The sequence below is a fragment of the Pipistrellus kuhlii genome, unplaced genomic scaffold, assembly GCF_014108245.1.
Source record: "Pipistrellus kuhlii isolate mPipKuh1 unplaced genomic scaffold, mPipKuh1.p scaffold_m20_p_4, whole genome shotgun sequence".
NCBI classification, from domain to species: Eukaryota; Metazoa; Chordata; class Mammalia; order Chiroptera; family Vespertilionidae; genus Pipistrellus; species Pipistrellus kuhlii.
The window spans coordinates 73,231,106-73,253,967 of NW_023425540.1; the positions used below are offsets into that span (position 1 = coordinate 73,231,106).

At 50.0% G+C, this 22,862-nt stretch overlaps 1 protein-coding gene and 2 long non-coding RNA genes across 7 annotated transcripts; 1 reads left to right on the plus strand and 2 right to left on the minus strand.

The window, feature by feature from the left end:
* Positions 1 to 1,614: 1,614 nt before the first annotated feature.
* On the plus strand, positions 1,615 to 2,809 carry LOC118703817. The gene is made up of 4 exons (XR_004983149.2): positions 1,615 to 1,740; positions 2,070 to 2,164; positions 2,398 to 2,518; positions 2,603 to 2,809. It is a non-coding gene; the product is annotated as an uncharacterized LOC118703817 (long non-coding RNA).
* Positions 2,769 to 5,300, minus strand: ABHD11 (abhydrolase domain containing 11). 5 transcript variants are annotated; one of them, XM_045571184.1, is made up of 6 exons: positions 5,103 to 5,298; positions 4,783 to 4,921; positions 3,933 to 4,106; positions 3,583 to 3,753; positions 3,285 to 3,466; positions 2,769 to 3,082 (listed from the first exon to the last, which is right to left on the minus strand). In XM_045571184.1, exons 1-6 carry the CDS (start codon positions 5,222 to 5,224, stop codon positions 3,037 to 3,039), a joined length of 834 nt encoding a protein of 277 aa, XP_045427140.1. In that variant the 5' UTR covers positions 5,225 to 5,298; the 3' UTR covers positions 2,769 to 3,036. The 5 variants fall into 5 exon arrangements, with proteins under 5 accessions (XP_045427140.1, XP_045427139.1, XP_036266945.1 ...); XM_045571183.1 differs by having other exon boundaries at positions 2,769 to 3,059; positions 4,783 to 4,918; positions 5,103 to 5,296; XM_036411052.2 differs by having other exon boundaries at positions 2,769 to 3,059; positions 5,103 to 5,296.
* Positions 5,301 to 6,751: 1,451 nt separating this feature from the next.
* On the minus strand, positions 6,752 to 9,329 carry LOC118703818. Its single transcript, XR_004983151.2, has 3 exons — positions 9,268 to 9,329; positions 8,845 to 9,007; positions 6,752 to 7,731 (listed from the first exon to the last, which is right to left on the minus strand). It is a non-coding gene; the product is annotated as an uncharacterized LOC118703818 (long non-coding RNA).
* Positions 9,330 to 22,862: the final 13,533 nt, after the last annotated feature.

Below are 22,862 nucleotides of genomic sequence, written 5' to 3' on the forward strand. Positions count from 1 at the left end.
GGTTCTAATGCATTCAATAAAATAGGAAACCAGAAGTCCATTTGATATAAATAAATGAATAAATAAATGGGGGTAAAGAAACAGTTCTTTGCAATAGGATGCCAACAAATCAAGTGTAGACGAAATGGTGAAATTAGGAAAGCATCATTTGCAATGGATGCTGAAACCTATGGGTGAAAATGGGATGAAGAAAAGGAAGTTTCAACATCTCAAAGTAACTCCCTTCCCCAACACTTATCAATCATGATCAAGAAATCAACATTCGCACTACCAGTTTTGGTTCCCAATGATTTTGGATATGAGAATACAGCATCATCATTTCTGTGATTTATCTTCACAAAACGTGTAACAGTGGTCTAATCATGAGAAAGGTTTGGACAACCCAGGGCGAAGGACAGTTTTAAAATAACTTCTCTGTAATCTTCAAGTGTGTCAAGGCCATGAAACTCAAAGGTTGCAAATTGTTCTAGAATGAGGGAGGCTGGGGAGATATGACAACCGGTACAACGCTTGATACCATATTAGATTCTTTTGAACCCTAAAATAATATTTTTTTGGACATCAAAGACTAGCATGAAATTGTTTCCAAATAAAAAATTAAAATTAAAAAATAAACATGGCAAAGGCGTTAGCCGTTTGCCTGGCTGACGCTTGCTGACCTGCTGGATTCATTTCGGACAAGCTCCTGTGGAACCCACTTTGACTAACTGGGAATGAGGGGCCCTTGTGCTCCCACTGCCCCTGGACCTCCAACACCCCTTATTGAGCATATCTATGCTTTGCCTTTACTAGCCCTGGAGACCCCTGTCTGGACCATGGAACAGAGTAGCCTCTTGAAACGCCCTGAATCTCAACAAAGGGGTGTTGCATTAGGGCAGTGGTTCTCAACTTTTCTAATGCTGTGACCATAAAATTATTTCGTTGTGACCCTGCTAGCGGTTCTCAACCTGTGGGTCACAACCCTAAGACCATCAGAAAACACAGATATTTACATGACGATTCATAACAGTAGCAACATTACAGTTACGAAGTAGCAATGAAAATAATTTTATGGTTGGGGGTCACCACGTGAGGAACTGTATTAAAGGGTCATGGCATTAGGAAGGTTGAGAACCACTTGGTTAGCGTATCGGCCCCTGGGCCAAAGGGTTCAATTCCCAGTCAAGGTACCTCTGTTACAGGCTCCCCATTGGGTGTGAGAGGCAAACAATCCATCTGCCTCTCTCACATCCATGCTCTTGCTCTCCCTTCCACTATTCTCCATCCCTTCCACTCTTTCTAGAAATCAATGGAAAAATATCCTCAGGGGAGGATTAAAAAAAGAAAAAATGTTAGGAGGAATGTGCCAGGAATGGTTAAACTTTTTTCTTGTTTTCTGCTGAGGTGAGGTTACAGTTATATGTGTGGAAATGCCATCCAAGGTACCAAGATGCCAGTCCTTCAAGTTGGGGGGCTGGGCACCTGTTTCTCAGCATTGGGGCAGCCCTGGCTCTGTCCCTTTTTTCTCCTTTCCCGCTGTGGGCAGAGCGCCCCCTTTGGGTAAGGAATGCAGAGAGGCCTGGGGCCTGGCTGCAGGGTTCCAGGATCTGGGAGAGGAGGCAGGGACTCGCCTGCCTGCCTAAGGCGGGGCTTAACAGGGAGTGCCGTGCCAGGAAGGGAGGGCAAAGGGCTCCACTTGCCTCACCCCACTGACAAGAGTTCCTGTCACCAGCCACCTTCTCTGTCTGGGGCCCTTGAGGGGTAAGTAGCCTCCTCAACCCACCTTCTCTCTTTCCTCGGGGCCAGGTGAGAACTCCTTTCCTCCTTGGGGGTCCAAACACGTGCCCTCTCTGCTTACCCTTCAGCCGGGCATGGGCCACACCTGCTACCCCTCACCATGGCAGAAGGCCCCTGCTTTCCTTTCACAGGTCCCTGAGACCGGGAAACAAAGGGGCAGATACGGAGTGTCTCAGACCCTTCCCTTCCTGCTATCGGCTCAGGGACAAGGCCAGGGCGGAAGGGCACAGAGAGGGGCACCTCAGCCAGGCAAGCCCAAGATCACTGTTCCCTCCTCTTCCACCCTGCAACAGAGCCCAGAATCCTCAGCGGCTGGAGCACTGGGGGACACCCAGACAGAGCCCTCGCTGGACCGAGTCCTCCAGGAGCGGGATGAAGCCATTGCCAAGTGAGAGGCAGCTGCCTGTGGGAGCTGCGGGGGCAGTGCCGGCTCACCCTCAGGGCTCTGTCCGGCTGGAAGAGGGGCGGGGGAAGGCAGGCATTCCTGGAAGAAATGCCACACAAACAGCTTTCTGTGTCACAAGGCAGGGGCTGTGGCCATATCTGCCCACCCCCCGGGGCCCAGCATCCGATCGATCGGTAAGCCCTGGGCCTCAGGGCTGTTCTCTCTGCCACCTGCAGGAAACAGGCTGTGGAGGCTGAGCTGGACACATGCAAAGCCAAGTTACGAGCTGCAGAGGCCCAGCTGCTGGAGGTCTTGGAGGAGAAACTGAGGCTGAGGCAGGAGGCGGAGGCCTGGGAGGTAGGATGGGAATGCCAGCTGGGCCCGGGAGGGACAGGGAGACAGGCCCCGAGTCTGCCTGTGAACCTTCTCTCCTGCCCCCAGGAGGACATGCAGCGGCTGGTGAGGCAGCTGGTGGAGAGTCAGCTGCAGAGAGAGTCCAGCCGCACTCGGAGAGCCCCCACGCCGCCCGGAACAGCCAGGACCCCATGGGTTTGGTTCCCCCAGCGCTGGTGGGGGCGTTGGTGGTGAGAGCGCTCAGCCCAGAACCTTGAGAACAGTATCTTTTATTCATTAAAACTTGAGGCCTGACCACCTTCGCACCTCGTGCCCTCTCAGTGCCCACCTGAGTCCTGTGCGGAAACAGGGAACAAGCTGCAGGGCCTCGACACCTGGGGCTTCAAACGTGGCCCCTGTGGCCGGCAACTCTCAGGCCAGGAAGCCTCGGATGGCAGCCATGAAGTCATGTGGGCAGTCAGCGTGGACCCAGTGCCCGGCATCCGGCACGATCTGTATCTGGGCCCCAGGGAAGAGTCGCTTCATCTCAGGGTGGTGACTGGGACTGTCAGTCGAGGAGAAGGCCGCCAACAAGGGGTGAAAGTGGGGAGACGGGAAGAGAAAGAAAAGCAAAGGCACATCAGGAAGAGGTGGAGAGCTATACGCCCCGTGGTGTTTCCAAGCTCTCAGGAGCTCACTGCCCCCATCCGAGCCCTCCCCAAGGCAGGCTCCCCAGGCTGGGGGCTGGGGTAAGCAAGCCATGCCGGGTCTACCACTCAGCCTGGCTTACTGCACGAAGTCAGACTTTCCACCGAGGAGGAAGAGGGTAGGCCCAGGGTAGGACTCTTGTTGTGGAGGGAAGGCCAAGATCTCGTCCACATGCTGGGCCAAGGCATCCAAGTTCACTCTCCACACAAAGCGCCCGTCTGCCTCCACCAGGTTGGTGAGCAGGAACTCCCGCACAGCCGTGTCCTGTGGGGGGGAAGGGGATGCAGGAGGGGGGAGGGAGGGCTCCCTGTGAGACTTGGGCTGCCACTGGTCTCTCGACAGGTCCAGACCCAAACTACCCAGGGCCTTGAGGGTATCACCTGAATAAGAGAGCTGAGCTTTTTATCGGCCAGTCTGCGGGCGGAGGAGCGGGACATCTTCTCTGGGATGTCTATGGCCTTCATGGCTGCCACGTAGGCTGGAAAGTTTGAGCTGGTTATAGTGTTCACTGGGCTGATGTCCACGGCAACCAGACGTTCCACCAGCTCCGGCTGCAGGAGAGAACTGGACTGGCAATCCAGCCTTAGGGCACGCACAGTGGGTCGCAGGCCTGGTTCCCCGGTCCTGAACTTGGCCTCCCCAGGCAGGCTCCTTTGAGTCTCAGGTTGCCAGCTGGGCACTCAGGATCTACACTGGATGGGAGGAGAAGCCCTGGATAAGGTCGGCTCACCCTCTGCAGTGCCAGCAACATGGCTGTCTTGCCTCCCATGCTGTGGCCAATGAGGACACAGGGCGCGAGGCCCAGCTGGGGCAGGAGGTCCTGCAGGTCCTGGATCATGGCCTCGTAGCTCATGTCTGGGCTGTGGGGGCTGTCACCATGGTTCCGGGCATCCACTGTCAGCACCTGGGGAAGGGGGTGAGAGGGGGCAGCACTGGCATTCACACTGGGGCATGGACAGCCAAGGGGGTGGGGAACCTGGAGAGAGATCCTAAAGCAGAAGAAAGACTCAGATAGTGAGAAGGCCCAGTTCCCAGACCTAGGAGGCCCAGATGTAGAACCTGGGGTCACGGATACAAAAGAGAAGACCTAACGAGTGTGACCACATCTCTGAAGGTCTGGCCTGGCTGGGTAGCAACTCCAGAGAAAGAAGACACCAAGAATTTCCAACAGTTGAAGCACAGGAGGATGGTTTGCTCTGAGAGGCGTTAAGTCCCCTGTCATCCTTGGTGAACAAGCAAGGGGCTGGCCCCCGGCGCGGGGAAGGTGTCTTCAGTTAAGCATCGGACAGTGGAGCCTCACTCAGTTTGGAGCATGCAGATGAAGATGGACTGGATGGATGGAAGCCCCAGGGAATGAATGCAGGCTGCATCTTTAGAAGGTCAACCTCTCTTTTCAGAAAGACCGGTCCCTGTAACCTCTAGAGTCCCTCCTAGCTCTTTCCCTGTCACCTGTCACTGCTCAGCCCGGTCCCAGCGGTGAGGGTAGAGGAGCTGGCCCCGCCTCAGCCTCATGCCCCCCAATCCCCGCCCCCCTCCCCACCGCCACCTCCCGCGGGACTCCGCCTCTCCCGGAAGCTCACCCTCCGGCCTGTCTGCTGAGCCAGGGCCTTGGCGATAGAGTTGAAGTTGGTTTTGCTGCCGAAGAGCCCGTGCAGAAAGACGAGGGCTGGGCGGCCCGCCTCCCCATCCAGAAGCTTGTAGGAAAGCGGCACCGATCTCCTGGAAGGGGCGAGGGTGGGGGCTGATCGGAGCCGACTCCGGGAGAGGTTTAGGGGAGCGGCCTGGGGCCCTGGGGGGAGGCGGGCCCAGGCGGAGGAGGTGGGGCTGTCGGGTCGCACCGGAGAAGGAGGAGGAGGAGGAGGGTTCATGGACGGCCTCCCACTGGGTGCCCTTGACTGACCTCGGCTTGGCGCCGCTCCGGCCGCTGCTGCTGCTTGGTGCGACGGGCACCCTGGAGAAGCAGATTCTGGGGAGCTCGAGCCCCCCAGGGAGGAGCCTCCAGGTCCGAGCCCAGCTGAGCATGCCCGGGAGCCGCTCCCCGCACGCACCCCGCGAGCGCGTTCTGTACCCGAGCCCCGCCTCCCGCCTCTGCTGAGCCTCGCCCCGTGCCCATCGGAGCTCCGCCTTCTGCCCGCCTTCGCTCCCATTTCCTGACGTAATCCTAGGGAGCTGTCAATTCCCCCAGCCCCGCCCCTCCGGCGGGAGCACCTCCTGGCCACGCGGAGTTCCTCGGGGAGTCTGGGCCCCGCGTTCCGGGAACCCGGTCCCAGCTGCTCTGGATGTCCTGTTGTTTTTTGTTTTTGTTTTTGTTTTTTTTGTTTTTTAAAAATATATATTTTATTGATTTTTTTTATAGAGAAGAAGGGAGAGGGATAGCTAGAAACATTGATCAGCTGCGTCCTGCACACCTCCCACTGGGGATGTGCCCGCAACCAATGTACGTGCCCAGGATCGAACCTGGGACCCTTCAGTCCGAAGGCTGATGCTCTATCCACTGAGTGAAACCGGTTTCGGCATGGATGTCCTAGGTTTTGATGCGAGTTCTGGGCGGCCGCGGGACAGGCTCTTGGCTGGCCTAGGAGGCCCTGCCTGCACCCGCACCCGGAGCCGCACCTGTCCGCTCTCCTGCCCTCACCCACCGTCTTGAGTGGGTGCCATACTTTGTGTGCCGCCCAGGGGGGGTGGGAGGGGCGCGGGAGGGAGACCTGGGATGGCTCCCAACGTCAGAGCTACTGCTTGGAGGCACAGGATGGGGAGGAGGGCGCCGGACGGGCTGTAAGGAGAAACCTCTTACCCATTCTGAATCGTGGACTGGAGAAAGAGCTAGGAGGGACTAGTCTAGAGTTATCTTCAACCATCTCCCCACCCCGTTCTTTACAAACGGGGAAACTGAAGCAAACCGGAACCTCAGGTCTGCCATTCATAAATGCGAGTCAAAAAATGGGTGTTTGTACTGGTGGGGCATCTGAGTTGAAATGACTCAGATCTTCTCCCTACTCCCTCCTTCCCCCTTTTACAATCCTTCCACCCCTAGATCTCAGCGCATCTTGCAGAGAAATCGCCTTTCTTTGGAACGCTGAACCGCTGCCATCTTTTCTCCCTCGTCTGTGATAGAGGTGGCATTGGTGGTATTATCTCAGGTCTCAGTTGGCTTCCGCTGCAGCTCATCCTTCAGCAGTTTGCAAGAGTGGCTTACTTTTTCTTTTAAAAATTTTTTTATTTAGGGAAATGGTAAGATATGCACACAGATAATTTAATTAAAAAAAGGAAAAAATAAATAAAATTATTCCTCAGGCAACTGAAAAAAAATTAAAAAAAATATTTATTGTCTTTAGAGACAGAGAGAAGAAACATTGATTTGTTGTTCTATTTATTTATGCATTCATTGGTTGGTTCTTTTTTTAAAAAATGTTTTAATTGATTTCAGAGAAGAAGAAAGAGGGACAGATAGAAACATCAATGATGAGAAAGAATCATCGACCAGCTGCCTCCTGCATGCCCCACACTGGGGATCGAGCCCCCAACCCGGGCATGTGCCCTGCCTGGGAATCAAACCATGAATTCCTGGTTTATAGGTCGAAACTCCACCACTGAACCATTGGTTGATTCCTGTATGTACCCTGACTAGGGATAGAACCTGAAACCTTGGTGTATCAGGACAGTGCTCCAACCAGCAGCTACCTCACCAGGGGGAGTGGTTGCCCTTTCTATAGCGTCCTTTGGCTCAGAACCCTTCAGGGACTCCCCATAGTTGAAAAAGTTGAAACTTCATCACCACATCCCAAGCTTCCCCCAGGACGATTGCATTTCCACCCATGCTCCCCCTTCTCTTACTCCCCAAGGAAGCACACTGAGAACTACACTGCACATCTCCCTTTAGATCTTTACCACAGTGACCCACTCCCCCTGCTGGGATGCTGTCCCTGCCTTCCAGAGAGCCACGGGCCAGGTTCCAGGATAACGGCCACCTCCTCCGCAAGCCTTCCCAGATTTCCCCGATTGAAACGAATTTCTTCCACCCCATTCGTCAGAGTGCACTCTACAGTACTATAGAGCAGCCCTTCTCTGTGTCCATCATAGGCCCAGAGCCGTGTTTTGTTCATCTGGTGCTAAGTGCAATGGTAATTTTACTGGATGATCTTGGAGAGATCCAGGGCAGTAGCTGAGGCTTAGGTGAAGGTTGAACTGGTGGCTGGATCTGTGCCCCTTCCTGGAGCTGACACCTGGGCTTGCAAGGGTTACACGGGCCTTCCTCCCCCTTTAGGGAATGCTGGGTGGAACCGGGACCAGTAGGAGGCGCTCTAACTACTCTCAGGCCTCATAAATAAACGGCTCCCACTTTGAGTCAGCCTGAGGGCTGGCAGGTGTTTTTGTTCTAATCCGAGGAGGGCTTTCAAGTCACAGGTGGTGTAATCGTTTGTTACCAGCATAATAATCATTAGGGAAGTGATGAGGACATCTGAGCCCTGGACTGGGATTGGTCCAAGGTCTGGGAGGGGTCCTCAGAGAGTGGATCCAGCAGTGTTTTTCTAGAGTTGGTGGAAGAAGGGGAAGGGAGATGGCATAATGTTGGTGACTCAGAAAGGGAGTATTTTGAGCTGACCCCCACCCTCACGCCAACCTGTCTAGTCTGGTAAACGGAGCCTGGCCCAAGACCCTGACATCAGCCCCAGCCAGAGCTCAGGGTCTGAGGGCAGAAGCAACTTTGAGACCCTCCCTTCTTCCCATCCCACGCCCCCTCCCCGCCAGCCATGTCATGTGGCTGGTTAGGGTGAGATCAGCAAGCAGAAAAACCAGTTGGCTTTTGGAAGTTTGCTCTTGTTGCCACCTGGGAAGAACTCTGGCGATAGTGTGTTGGGCGAGAAGGGTCCACCTGGGGCGCTGCCCACCCCACCCCAGCTTGTTAGGAACAGGCTGGTGGACTCACAGGTGGTGAGAGCCTCCCTGGTGGTCAGGGGGCTTCGTTGCTGGAGGGGAGGCCTCTGAGCCCTGATATGCTGGGGTGATGGGGGGAGAACCAGGTTGCAGAACAACTCACTACCTCCGAGAAGGTCTACCCTTCAGCGGCCCTGTTCCCAGAAGTTCCAGCCTTCCCTGTAAAGTGCAAATGGGGAGGCGGAGGTGGAGTAACCCAGCTCCCATCGCTCCGCCCAGCCCTAATGCCTGCCCGGGCGGAGTGACTGGGGCCTCAGGGGTGTGGCCTGCGGAGGCTGGGACTCTGCACCCCGGAGGCGGTGGCGCCCGATGGGTTAAAGCGGGGAGGCGGCCGGTGTCCTGTAACCGCACCTGGACCAGTATCGGTCACGTGGCCGGGGTTTCACCTGCCCCGCTGAGCAGGGACAATCAGGCCGCTTGTTCCGGGGTTGGTCGCCATGGTGACAGGAGTGCGCCTGGAGAGGTCACGGGGCAAATTCCTGCGGGCCCGCAGGCGGGGCAGCGCTGTCAGTCTTGCAGGGGGTAGGGGGTTGGGGCTCCCTAGGACCCCTGGAGGTTTCCTGTGGAGCTGCCCCCAGGAGCCCCTGTGTGACTGCCCCCCACCTTCTCCCATCTCATCCCTCCCCGCTCCATCCCAGGGCAGCTTCTGTTGCCAGATTTTGAACCCGAGTTTATTAAACTGCTAGGACTTTCATGCACATTATTACCTCATTTAATCTGCCTTCCCCACGTGGGCGTGGTAATCCCCTGTGTCTCCCCCAGATTCCCCGAGCGCTTTGAGAACATTCGCTGCTGCTTTTCTTCCTTCAACAATCCATCCACACTTTTGGAACCTTTTGACTACCTGCCTTTCTACACACAGGCTCTTGTCTAGACATAACCGTGCAACAAACAACAAACGCATGGACCACACAACAGTGGATTCTGCAGTGTTTATTTCTTCAGAGCAGGATGGAGAAGCCCTGGGGACCATGGTTTGAAGGCAGGGACTGCACAGGGTCATCCATCACTCTGGTGTCAAGAACATCTCTGGGGGCCTCTCTGCCTCCCCCAGACCGTACTCATACCTCCTCCCCTCCAAGCTTCCCCCAGGCCCAGGGATCCTCAGACTCTTACTTTCATCCACTCACTTTTTTGCTCCAGAACCTCTGACAGGCCCTAAGAGCAGCAACTGTTTGTCAACTTCCTTTCTCCTGAGTCTCAAGTGGCAGAGTCTCTGACCCTCAGGAACAGTCATCACACCCATAAATTCTTAAGGTGGGTGGGGTGAGGTCACCCACCTTTGGAGTGGAGGTGGAAGAGGGAATCCTTTTTTTTTCCCCCTCAAACCCCACCCCCAGAGCTGTCTGCCTGCACCCTGGAGTCTGTCTCTGTTTTGCTTGTAGTTCAGTTTGTTCATAAAATTCCACATGGGTGAAATCATATGGTACTTGTCTTCCTTTGTCTGGCTTGTTTGACTTAGAGTAAGGTTCTCCAGGTCTATCCACGCTGTTGCAAAGGGTAAAATTCTCTTCCTTCTTCCAGCAGAGTGGTATCCCATTGGTAATGTAACACCGTCTCCCCACCTCCCACCCCACCCACACACAGACTCACCCACTTGGGCTGTTTCTAGATCTTGGCTGTTGTAAATAACACTGCAGTGAACACAGAGGTACATATATTCTTTCGAATGAGTGTTTCCGGTTTCTTTGGATAAATTCCCAGAAGAGGAATCACTGAGTCATAGACAGTTCCATTTTAAATTAAAATATATATATATATTTTTATTGGTTTCAGAAAGAAAAGGAGAGTAAGAGAGAGATAGAATCAACATTGATGAGAGAGAATCATCAATCCGCTGCCTCTGCACACCCCACACTGGGGATCAAGCCTGCAACCCGGGCATGTGCCCTGACCCAGAATCAAACCATGACCTCCTGGTGCGTAGGTTGACATTCAACCACTGAGCCACACGGGCTTGGCGAGGGCTCCCTTTTCTCCACATCTTCCTTGTTTGTTGGGAGTCCTTGTATTTTGAAACTCCGCAACCTTCTCTCCCCGTTGAGAAACACCAGCCTGCAACTATATTCCAGCCTCCTCTGCCTTCATTTTTGAGCCTTCATTTATTGAAACCTACTATGTGCTAGGTACTGAGGATGCAAGGGCGAGCCGAGGAGATCAACTCAGAGACCTGGTAGTCCAGTGGAGGCTTCACTAATGGAAGCACAGTCACACACTGTGGAAATACACAAAGGAAAGCGAGAGTGTAAAGCAGGAATCCGACAGGCCCTGGGGTCAGGTGAGGCGGCTGGCTCTGACTAAGTGGTGCTTGAATGGAAAGCAGAAGGATGAGTAGGAGTCAGCCAGGTGAAGGGGTTACAGTGGGGTCAAGTGTTCCCAAAGTGGGAACACCTTGTGCCATGGCAAAGCCATCCCATCTCCCAATGTAGAGTCTTAGGAGTCATTCCTGATGCCTCCTTCCTTACCTCCCCCACCCCTGTCCCTCACATAGTTTTTATCTCCCAGATGTCCATCCGCTTCACTCCATCTCCAAGGCCCCATCTCTCCCCTGCATTGCCGTCTCCTCCATTTTGGCCACTCCAGTACCTAATGGTAACCAGCATGATCTTTTCCAAACACACAATGTATTTCTATTTTTCTTCCTATTTATGTTTTCCCATTTTTCTGTGCTCTGTTTCCCCCCCCCCCCAACTTTAATGGTCATTTTATTCACATCAAAGCTACAGTGAAGTGTAAGGTTTCCTTTATTATAATAATGTTTTCCATGGAGGATCGGAGTCTATTAAAAATAAGAATTTTCAATTTATTATACATAAATGTCTACTATATTCTTAGTAGTCAATTAATTTTTATTTATTTATTTTTAATTTATTGTTTAAAGTTCCTCCCCTCCCCTCTGACCCTCCCTCTCCCCCCAGCCATTCCCACCCGGAGTGTGCTCTGGGTTTTGTGCTCCTTGTCCCTGGGGATGCACATATGTGGCAGACCTGAAAGCAGAAAAGCTGGTTTATGTGTTTCAAAGCCGAAGCCCTGAGGGGAAAGGAATGCTGCAGCAGAGACAAGTGTCTTGGCCAAGAATAGGAGGGGGGAGGGTTCTGCCACCTGCTTCTTGGCAGGGTCCCCAGAGAGGAATAGCTCCTGGGCTTACTAGGCAGGCAGTGCTTACACAATATTCCCATGTCCCAGACCAGACACAGTGAACCACAGACTGAGGGGCCAATGAGACAGGGTGGTGATGTTTAAGCAGTGATCGCCATTGCCTGAGGGCTGGATGCTGTCCAACCGCCACCTCCCCACCCCCAGCCTTATTCCTGACCCCTCCCCCCTCCCCCAGCAAATTCGGCCGGGGCTGAGTATCATAGAACTGTGTCCGACCTCAGGAGGATTAAAGTTCAACTCGTTTCCAACTGCCTGGGCAGAACGGAGTATCCAGGAAATAATGTCATTGCACATCTGAGTTTGTGGACTTTCGTTATTGCTACCATACCGTACACTTTTGTCAACTGGCTGGAAAAAAAAATTGTCCATTGATTTTAGAGAGAGAGGAAAGAAGAGAGAAACATCACTTTGTTGTTCCAATTGTTTATGTGTTCATTGGTCGTTTCTTGGATGTGCCCTGACAGGAGAGTGAACTCTCAACCTTGTCCTACTGGGGATGACACTAACCAACATGCTAACTGGCTGGGGCCGAACTGACTTTCTTTTTAAATTCAGTTTAATTTATCCAACACATATTTACTGAGCCCCTGCTAATACCAAACATGAATTGTAGAGCTAGGAATATGGCAATTACATGAACCTACTGCTCAGGGAATACAAAAACAACACCCATGCACCCTCCTCAGCTTTTCTACTCTCTAGTGGGGAAGACAGGCCATATTCAAAGAAATAAATATGTAAGTACAAATTGTGATAAATTCAGGGAGCAGAGAGCTGTCTGTGTTCAATAATAATTGGGGTGGGAGGGAATAAGTATGGTGATAGGGAAGACCTCAGGTATGGTGAAATGTAAAGGATAAGAAGAAGGCAATCATATAACAGTGGGGGGTGGGGGGCGGGAGATTGTTCTAGGCAGAAGGAACAGCAAGTGCAAAGGCCCTGAGGTGCACAAGACCTTCCCTTGTTAGAGGAAGTTGGAGCAGAGAAAGCAAGGAAAGAAAGTTGTATATGAGGTGGGCTTGGGTTGGTCCAAGCAGAGAACTGGTAGGAGATTTGGTTGTTAGTCTAAGAGAAATGAGAGCCATCCAAGGTTTTAAGCAGGAAGAGACATGATTTACATTTTTATAAGACTGGCTTCGTGGCAGATGGTGGGGGACAGAATAAAAGGGAAACGGAGGAGGGGAGGAAAAGTCAGCTCGGGGGCAGTTAGGACATGATGGTAACTTTTGACTGGGAGATGGCTGTGGAGGCATGAAGAGACAGACAGATCTGAGATATATTTTGACTTAGAATCAATAGGATTTGATTAAGAATTGGGTGGGTAGAGAGGGAGATGGTGGTGAGGAAAGGGAAGGCATCAAGGACAACCCCCATGTTTCTGGACTGAACACATCGGAGGGTAGTTCTGCTGAGGTGGGAAATTCTGGGGAGGAACTTTTATTTTATTTTTTTCTCTAGGGTTCCAGTGGTAGAAGAGTCAGGAGTTCCACGTGAGGCCTGTTAAGTTTGAGATGCCAATGAGATGTCATAATATAGTAGGCCCTCTGTATCTCTGGGTCTCACATTCACAGATTCAGCTGACTGTGGATCGAAAACATTCAGAAAAAGCCCTGCTGTGTGCTCAGTGGTTAGAGTGTTGGCCCATGCACTGAAGGGTCTTGGGTTTGATTTCTGGTCAAGGGCGTGTACTTGGGTTGCAGGCTTGATCCCTGCCCCGGTCAGGGTGGGTGGGGGAGGCAGCCAATTGATGTGGCTCTCTCACATCAATCTTTCTCTCTCTCTCTCTCTCTCTCTCTCTCTCTCTCTCTCTCTCTCTCTCTCTAATAATTTTTCCCCCCTCTCCCTCCCCCCCTCCCTCCCTTCTACTATCTCTGAAAATCAATGGAAAAAATATCCTTGGATCAGGATTAACAATATATATTTGGGAAAAAAAATCCCATAAAGTTCCCAAAACAAAACTTGAATTTGCCACACACTGAGCACTATGCGGAATCCACATGAATGAACTGATATGTAGGCATACTCTGCTGTAGCCTCTATGCAAATACAACACCATTTTATATAAGGAACTTGTGCATCCTTGAATTTTGGTATCTGTGGGGGTCTTAGAACCAATCCCCTGGCGAGTGGGGATTTTGAGGGAAGACTATAGTTAACATTTATTGAGTGCTTAATAAGTGCCAAACATTGTTCTAAGTGCTTCATATCCATTACCTCATTTAATCCTCATAATGACTGTGAGAGGGTATATTTATATATATATGTATTATTTATGGTTCCTCCTTTATAGCTGAGAGAATTGAGCCACAGAGAGGTTAATTAATTGCTCAGGATCACACAGCTTGGGAGCTGCAGGCCAGGATCCAATCCCACGTGGTCGAGCTCTAGGCGCCATGCTGTAAACTGCTGCCCCCCACTACCTCCAAGGTATCCAAGGAGGCAACTGGATGCCTGAATGGGGAGCTTGAGGCAAAGGGCCGAAACCAGAGGATGTTAAAGCCATGGGAAAGGGTTGAGACAATCAAAGGGTATTGTCCTTTGCACGTTAGAGGAAGAGGAGAGGACCCGGACAGAGGACCCTTGGAGTTAAGTAGAGGAAGACCAGGGAAGGGAGATGGAGGAGTGGACATGGAGGGGGAGGAAGGCCAGGTGGGGTGCTGTCACAAAGAGTAGAATAAGCCATAGTTGCCGAAACCGGTTTGGCTCAGTGGTAGAGCGTCGGTCTGCGGACTGAAAGGTCCCAGGTTCGATTCTGGTCAGGGGCATGTACGTTGGTTGCAGGCACATCCCCAGTAGGGGGTGTACAAGAGGCAGCTGGTTGATGTTTCTCTCTCATCGCTGTTTCTAACTCTCTATCCCTCTCTCTTCCTCTCTGTACAAAATAAATAAAATATTAAAAAAAAAAAAAAAAAAAGCCGCCGAAACTGATTTGGCTCAATGGATAGACTGAGGGGTCCCGGGTTTGATTCCGGTCAAGGGCATGTACCTTGGTTGTGGGCATATCCCCGGTAGGGGGTGTGCAGTAGGCAGCTGATTGATGACTCTCTCTCATCGATGTTTCTAACTCTCTATCTCTCTCCCTTCCTCTCTGTACAAAATCAATAATATATATATATATATATATATATATATATATATATATAAAAGCCATAGTTCCAAGGGAAAGGAGCAGTCAACTATGTCCAAAATGGCTCAGAGCGTCCAGTAAGCTCCAGGTTGAAAAGCGACTGTTGGCCATGGCAACTCTGGGGACCTTGCTAGGAGAAGCTTGAAGTAATGAAAGAGTGGGGGCAGGAGCAGACCAGGGTGGCTGATTGGCATTTGGGAGGGGAGGAAATGAAATTGGGTGGTCAGATAACCCTTGACAAGGTGAGCAGAGAAATGGGGTGGTATCTGTTTGGAGATGTGAAGTCAAGGAAACTTCTTTCTTTTTAAAGAACAGAAATACCGCCCTGCCCAGTGGGGCTTGGTTGGTTGGGCGTTTTCTCAACACCATTTATCAAAGAGTCTTTCCTTTCTCCATTGTATGTTTTCACTCCTTTGTGGAAAATTAATTGCCCATGTACCTCTGGGTTTATTTCTGAGTTCTCAATTCTGTTCCATTGGTCTGTGTGTCTGTTTTTCTGCCAATGTCATGCTTTTAACGTAATTGCAGCTTTGTAGTATAATTTGAAGTCAGTGAGTATGATACCTCTGGCTTTGTTCTTTTTCTTTAAGATTACTTTGGCTATTCAGGGTCTTTTGTGATTCCATACAAATTTAAAGATTATTTGCTCCATTTCTTTGAAAAATGTCTTTGGGATTTTGATGGGGATTGCATTAAATCTATATGTTGCGTTAGGTAACGTTGCCATTTTAACTATGTTGATTCTTCCAACCTATAAGGGTGGAATATCTTTTTCTTCCTTTATACCTTCTTCAATTTCTTTCAACAATGTCTTATAGTTTTCAGTATACTGTATAGGTCCTTTACTCCCTTGTTAAGTTTATTCCTAGTTGTTTTATCTTTTTTTTTTTTTTGGTTGCAATTGTAAATAGAATTGTTTTCTTCATTTCTTCTTCTGATATTTCGTTATTAATATACTAGAGGCCTGGTGCACAAAATTTGTGCACTCAGGGGTGGGGGTATTCCTCAGCCCGGACTGCACCCCTTCACAGTACGGGAGCCCTTGGGGAGATGTCCAACTGACGGCGTAAGCTGGCAGGTGGACATCCTTAGAGCGAGAGAGGCTCCTGTCACCACTGCTGTGCTCTCCAGCCATGAACCAGGCTTCTGGCTGAGCAGTGCTTCCCCTGTGGGAGCGCACTGACCACCAGGGGCAGCTCCTGCGTTGAGCGTTTGTCCCCTGGTGGTCAGTGAGCATCATAGTGACCGGTTGTTCTGCTGTCTAGATCATTTGCATATTAGCCTTTTATTATATAGGGTGTTCATTGCTGTCACTTGTTACCTTTTTTTAAAAAAAATATTTTATTTATTTTTTACAGAGAGTAAGAGACAGGGATAGAGAGTTAGAAACATCGATGAGAGAGAATCATTGATCAGCTGCCTCTTGCACACCTCCTACTGGGGATGTGCCTGCAACCAAGGTACATGCCCTTGACCGGAATCGAACTCGGGACTTTTCAGTCCGCAGGCCGACGCTTTATCCACTGAGCCAAACCGGTTTCGGCTTGTTACCTTTTAAAAAAATATATATTTTTTATTGATTTTTTACAGAGAGGAAGAGAGAGGGATAGAAAGTTAGAAACATTGATCAGCTGCCTCTTGAACACCCCCCCACTGGGGATGTGCCAGCAACCAAGGTACATGCCCTTGACCGGAATTGAACCCAGGACCCTTTAGTCCGCAGGCTGATGCTCTATCCACTGAGCCAAACCGGTTTTGGCTCTTGTTACCTTTTTTATCTTTAAATCTGTTTTGTCTGATATAAGTATGGCTACACCCACTTTTCTCTGAATGCCATTTGCTAGGAGTGTTATCTTCCATCTCTCCACTTTGAGCCTATGTTTGTCTTTGTAGCTGAGATGGGTCTCCTGAAGGCAGCATATGGTTGGGTCTTGTTATATATCATTGATTTTTCACAAAGAGGAAGAGAGAGGGATAGAGAGTTAGAAACATAGATGAGAGAGAATCATCGATCAGCTGCCTCTTGCACACCCCCCACTGGGGATGTGCCCTCAACCAAGGTACATGCCCTTGCTCGGAATCGAACCCAGGACCTTTCAGTCCGTAGGCCGACGCTCTATCCACTGAGCCAAACCGGTCCCGGCTGGGTCTTATTTTTTAATCCATCCTGCTCCTCTGTGCCTTTTAATTGGTGAGGTCAGTCCATTTACATTTAGGGTGACTATTGATATATGAAGACTTCTCAAGGCCAATCTTCTTTCATCTATGCTCCATCTATTTCCACTCCCACCTGCACATTATTTTGAACTAAGTCTCAGACATCATATCTATTAATGTTTCAACTGTAAATATTTCGGTATGTGCCTTTTATTTTATTATTATTATTTTCAGTATGTTTCCATTAAAGGTAATGACTATTTAAAAAAAAACACACCACAATAGCCGAAACCAGTTTGGCTTAGTGGTAGAGGGTCGGTCTGCGAACTGAAAGGTCCCGGGTTCGATTCCGGTCAGGGGCATGTACATTGGTTGCGGGCACATCCCTGGTGGGGCGTGTGCAGGAGGCAGCTGGTCGATGTTTCTCTCTCATCGACATTTCTAGCTCTCTATCTGTCTTTCTTCCTTTCTGTAAAAAATCAATAAAATATATTAAAAAAAATAAAATAATAAAAAACACAACATAAACCACCACCATATCACTTGCACATTTTAAAAAGTAATAGTTCCTTGTAATAACTTAAAAATGAAAGGCCTTTCAAAGGGAGAGGCAAACAAGTGTTCATTTGAGATCAACAGAGCTATCCAGGAATCATTAATTTAGGCAGAAGCTCAGATAATGTCCTAAGTGATAAACACAAGAGGCATTTATGAGAAAATGAAGGGGACAATCCCATCAATAGAAGGAAATTAACATAGTGGTGTTAATTCTAAATAATGTTTAAAGTTTTCAGTCTAGTAGTCATTAGTGCAGTATTCATAATAATCTTGTTATCTTTGCCAATAGGTTTTTGTTTTTGTTTTTGTTTTTTGAGGCACAAGTTTGCTGAGGCCCAGTCCTGAGGTTATTTGAAGTCCAAGGTGTGCACCTCTGGTATGGCAGCTCCAGCTCCATCTTAAAGTGGCTCTCTTTAGCTCCGTTGGTTGTCATCCCATGCACCTGAGAGGTCGCCTTTATTTATTTATTTTTTAAAAATATTTTATTGATTTTTTACAGACAGGAAGAGAGAGGGCCAGAGAGTTAGAAACATCGATGAGAGAGAGACATCGATCAGCTGCCTCTTGAACACCCCCTACTGGGGATGTGCCCACAACCAAGGTACATGCCCTTGACCGGAATCGAACCTGGGACTTTTCAGTCCGCAGGCCGACGCTCTATCCACTGAGCCAGACTGGTTTTGGCTGAGAGGTCGCCTTTAGATTCCAGGGCAGGGCAGGCACATGCCCAGGGCTAGTTGTGGGCTTGATCCTTGGTGGGGGTAGTACAGGAAGTAGCTGATTGATGGATGGTTCTCTCTCATCAATGATTCTCTCTCTCTCCCCCTCTGATTTCCTCTTTCTCAAAAAATCAATAAAAACATTAAAAAAACAAATAAATAAAAATAAAGTGGCTCTGTTTATATTATTGTTTACACTTACCAATTATTCACTCAACGTTCAAATTTCTAATCGTTTCAAAAATGCCATACACTTTTTAACAGTTCAAATCAGGAACCAATTAAGGTCCACAAATGTGATGGGTTGATATGTCTTTTAAGTCTTTTGATCTATATAGGTTTCCCTACATCTCATTTTTTGGTTTCCCTGGCAAATTTTTTTTATTGAAGAACCCATTTCTCTGTCCTATAAAAATCCTCCACACCTGGCTTTTGCTGATTGCATTCTCTGTTAATGAGTTCCTCTCTCCTTCGCATGGCCTGTAAATTGAAACCTGATCTAGAAATTCAATCAGATTCAGATTTGATTTATTGTTTTGATTTTTCTGCAAGACCATTTCACAAGAGACGTTATATTTGATTCTTTTTTTTTTTTTTTTTTTTTTAATGGCAGCCAAGTTGTACTGGTTAGGTTGCCTTTGGCTGGAAATCCTAAGTCAAACTGGCTTAAGCCATAAGAAAAGCTGCATCTACCGTCTTGCCTGAGGGCCCCAGGGAGGTGACAGTTACTAGGCAGAAACGTCTCCATGGCTCCCGGTTGCTCCCTTCTAGACTACTGTCTCATCATCGGCCTCGCGGTGTCATGCCTACATTGGAGGGTTCTTATGGGCATCACAGTGATGGTCCCAGTCCTCCCTGAGGTGAGAGTGCGGGTGGCCAGTGACTTGCCCAAGGTCTCTCGTTGAGCGCCAGAGCCAGTGCCGTCACTCACCTCTCTACCTGCTCTTTCCCTGTCTTGGCACGACTGACCTTTAATGGAGCCCTGGTAGGGGAGGGAGAAGGAAAGTACTGTCTGTTCTTCCCTGCAGGCTGCAGACCTTGAGGGAGCCACAATAAACGCTGTGTTTATTTGCTATAGCACTTGGCTTTTGGTCTCCGCAGGAGGAAGAGCTAGAACAGGTGTGGCAAGACCAGGAGGCCCGAGGCACCTCAGTGGAAGGTGGGGTGGGACAGAGCCCCAGGGCCTGGCCGTGTGCTTCAGGTCTGGGGATTGTAAAGAAATCCAGGAACTTTCTCACGACCCAGCCATTTTCCTCGTGTTTCCAGGTACCTGCCTGGCTAAATACACCTAAATACTAACAATATGTACTGACCTCAATTAAGGTCTGCACCTCAATCAAGGCCTAACTTTGCTTTCATGCCACCATTGCTTCCAGTTCTCCCTGACCTTGGAAGGCGACGTTCTGGTGGGGAAATCTGAGAAGAAACCAAAAGACAAGATAGATGTGTGATGGGGTGAGGTAGGCTGCACGGGAACCCGTGAGATGACTTAGCTAGTCCACAAGACAGCCCAGTATTATCGTACCCATTTTGTGGATGAGAAAATCGAGGCTCAGAGGAGTGCACTGCTCTGCTTCCTGGTCATTTTGGTTCTGACTAATTTTCTTCTGCAGGGGGTGAAAAGGATAAAAATGAGGATGAAAAGACGAGTTAGAGAGGCCCTCACAAATAATCTGGTTCCTCCCTTATTGAAATAACGGGGAAACTGAGAGCCAGAAGGGGAAGAGAATTGCTCAGTCACAGAGGAGAAGGAGTGGATCTAGAAAGCAGCTAACCTCCAGGCCAGGGTGTTCCTTGACACCAATGCCTTTCTCTTCTCCAGCCATCTGGAGATTTCCTGGGGCCCCTCATGTGGGATCCTCCTCAGCTTGTGCTGAAAATTCCACCAACTCTGGTTAGAGTCTAAACTCCAGAAGGGATCAGAAGAGAATGCATTAGGACAGACCCTTAAGCCAGGCAAGGCTGTGTGCCTGTTGGGGTGATGGAATATAGATCAGGATACCTGACCGCCCTCTAGGAGGCTTCAGGGTGAGACCTGGGAGCCAGGGAGAGTCTGAGTCTCTAAGCCCTTCCCAAACCACCCTGCGACACCCCACCCTGTCCCACCCCACCCAAGGATCCAGTCTGCACCACATCTCTCTGGCTTGGAGGAGCTGGGAGTGGGCTGGCTGGCTCTGGGCCGCAGGCTGCAGCTCTGACCAGTGTCTGACCAGGTTGCTCTCTTGAGGGTAGTGGAAAGTGAATAACCTTGCTCCTGCCTGCAGGACTCTCTGAGACAAAGAAGCCACCAGGTACGCCTCAGGGCTGGCTGGCTTGGCCTAACCTGCACCTTAGCCAGAGCCTGTGGGGATCAAGTGAGATGCAAAGGCTTGGCTCTCTGCCCACCCCTCAAACCCCATCCCAGACAGGCCCAGAGAACATTTCTCTTCCCGGTTCCCTCTCCCTCACCTATTGCTAAGCCTCCTCCCTCTCTGACCCTTCCCCTCACTGAGACCCGTCCCCTTCACTGACCCCCTTTGCTGAGTCCCCACCATTTCTTTTATTTTTCCAAAATATATTTTTATTGATTTCAGAGAGGAAGGGAGAGTGAGAGAGATATAAATATCAATGATGAGAGAGAATCATTGATCCCCTACCTCCTGCATGCCCCCCAATGGGGATCCAGCTCACATCCCGGGCATGTGCCCTTAATTGGAGTTGAACCTGGGACCTTTCAGGTCTGCAGACCAATGCTCTATCCATTGAGCCAAACCTGCTGGAGCCCCACTATTTCATGGGGCCCTTTCCCTCCTCTGTGCCACCTTCCCCTCACTGAGGTTCCCCACTGAGCCCTTCTGCCTTTTGTGAGCCCACATCCCTTCTCCAGCTCTCCCTAGGACCCATCTCCATCAACTGTCCCCCTCACCTTCATATCCAGTCACTCCCCCTGTGACTAGAAGAGTGGTTCCCCCGGGGAGCTGGGTGGAGAGAGTAATGACATTCCAAGTCCCTTCCTGAACCTCACAGAGGGTGACCTGCAGCTAGGGTCTTCTTACTATTCATAGGAACCTACTTCCTCTTCCTCGGCTCATATAAGGTAACTTGTTAGTGTTCCTTCACCAAAGAAGTTTTGGGGAGCTAAGTGGAATATTTTATTGAAAAACTTGACTGCCACTGAGACCTTTTGTTTAATTTTGCTTCAGGCAAAGAAGTTTGAGATACAGTTAGCTGAAATAATGTCAAGTTTCCTCAATTTTAAATACCTGTCCTGTTACCCTCACTCCCCCTCAAGTTGCTAATTTGGCCTTGATTACCTTTATAAGCAAACTTCTTGGATGCAGGGTCTACATATTCTGTTTTTTTGTTTTGTTTTGTTTTGTTTTTTTTAAAGATTTAAAAAAATATATATTTTATTGATTTTGTACAGAGAGATAGAGAGCTAGAAACATCGATGAGAGTCATCGACCAGCTGCCTCTTGCACACCCCCTACTGGGGGTATGCCCGCAACCAAGGTACATGCCCTTGACCAGAATCGAACCCGGGACCTTTCAGTCCCCAAGCTGACGCTCTATCCATTGAGCCAAACCGGTCTCGGCTACATATTCTGTTTTTGCTTCCCTTCTCCCACTCACTTTTCTGTCCTCTACGTCTGCCCCGCCCCCACACCTCTTGCTAAGGCCACCAGTGACCACTTTGCTGTGTTTTTTTTTTTAATTTAAATTTTTGTTTTTATTGATTTCAGAGAGGAAGGGAGAAGGAGAGAGAAATATCAATGATGAGAAAGAATCATTGATTGGCTGCCATCTGCATGCCCCCTATTGGAGATCAAGACCAGGCATGTGTTCTGTCCGAGAATTGAACGGTGACCTCCTGGTTCACAGGTTGATGCTCAACCACTGAGCCACACTGCTGCTTTTAATCTAAGGTGACCAGACGCCCCGCTTTTGGTGGGACAGTCCCAATTTTTAACAATTTGTCCCGGTTCCCGCGGCATTTTAAAAAAGTGCCAGGATGTGGGACAGATTATTAAAAATCGGGACTGTCCCACCAAAAGCAGGACGTCCGGTCACCTTATTTTAATCTCACAGCTACGCCTCAGGTCTCTCTGACCACTTCTGCAGCCTTGGACACCGTGGCCAATGCCTGCCTTCTCGAAACCCTTCCTCCCTTTGGTTTCTAGACTGACCTCATCCACTCCCCGGTTTCGGTTCCCTTCAGCATGCTAACAATAGCCAAGTTTACCACTCCTGAGTTCCAGAGCCCTATATATGCCCAGCCATTTCCTGGACATCTCGCCCGACGGTCCTACAGGCTTGTCAGTCTCTGTACACTCAAAGCTGAACGCCATCATCTTCCCCCAGGAACCTGGGCTCCTATTTTGGTAAATGGCTTCACAATGCAATCAGTGACCTAGGGTGGAAAATCGGGGCTCTCCCAGTCCTTCTCTCTTTCCCACCCAGCGTATCCAAATGGTTCTCTGGCCCTGCGAACAGCCCCATCAGGCCCTGCTCCCAGTCCCGCTGTCCCTGCTTTCCTTCTGGTTTGTATCATCTCATACTGGGAGGACTACATAGCCTCTTAGAAGGTCTTCCACCTTCACCGGCCTCCCTGAACCCCAGCTCTGCAGGGCTGCTGGAGAGGCTGTGTTAGAGAGCATACCTCTGACAAGGCGCGTCCTTCCATGGCTCCCATAACACCAGAGTAAGGTCCAAAGTCTGTCATTCCTCCCAGGAGACTCTCCATGCCTTTGTCTTTTCTGAACCCCTGGGCCTCATCACCACTTCCTCTCTCACCTTGCTATCTGTCCTGCCATGCAGAATTTCTCTTGCCTGGCCCTGGGCACAGGCCCCCTTTCCCAGGGCCTGGCCCTCCTGCACCTTCTCCAAGATGCCAGGGCTTCTAAGAACCCTCCCCCCTCAATATCCACCTTCCCCCCAGAAGAACACGAGGCCCCTCTCTCATCTTTCCCACCAGGTGAGAAGGTTCCGCCCAGCATTACTTTCACCAAGCAAAAAACAAACAAAC

Bases quoted from the DNA above. Each gene is read 5' to 3' on its own strand.
- ABHD11 (XM_036411052.2), bottom strand. From the start codon at position 5,224: ATGCTCAGCTGGGCTCGGACCTGGAGGCTCCTCCCTGGGGGGCTCGAG. The intron at 4,922-5,102 runs GTCAGTCAAGGG...CGCCCCTTCCAG, and splicing joins CGGAGCGGCGCCAAGCCGAG to GAGATCGGTGCCGCTTTCCT. The intron at 4,107-4,782 runs GTGAGCTTCCGG...CCCCTTCCCCAG, and splicing joins CTCAGCAGACAGGCCGGAGG to GTGCTGACAGTGGATGCCCG.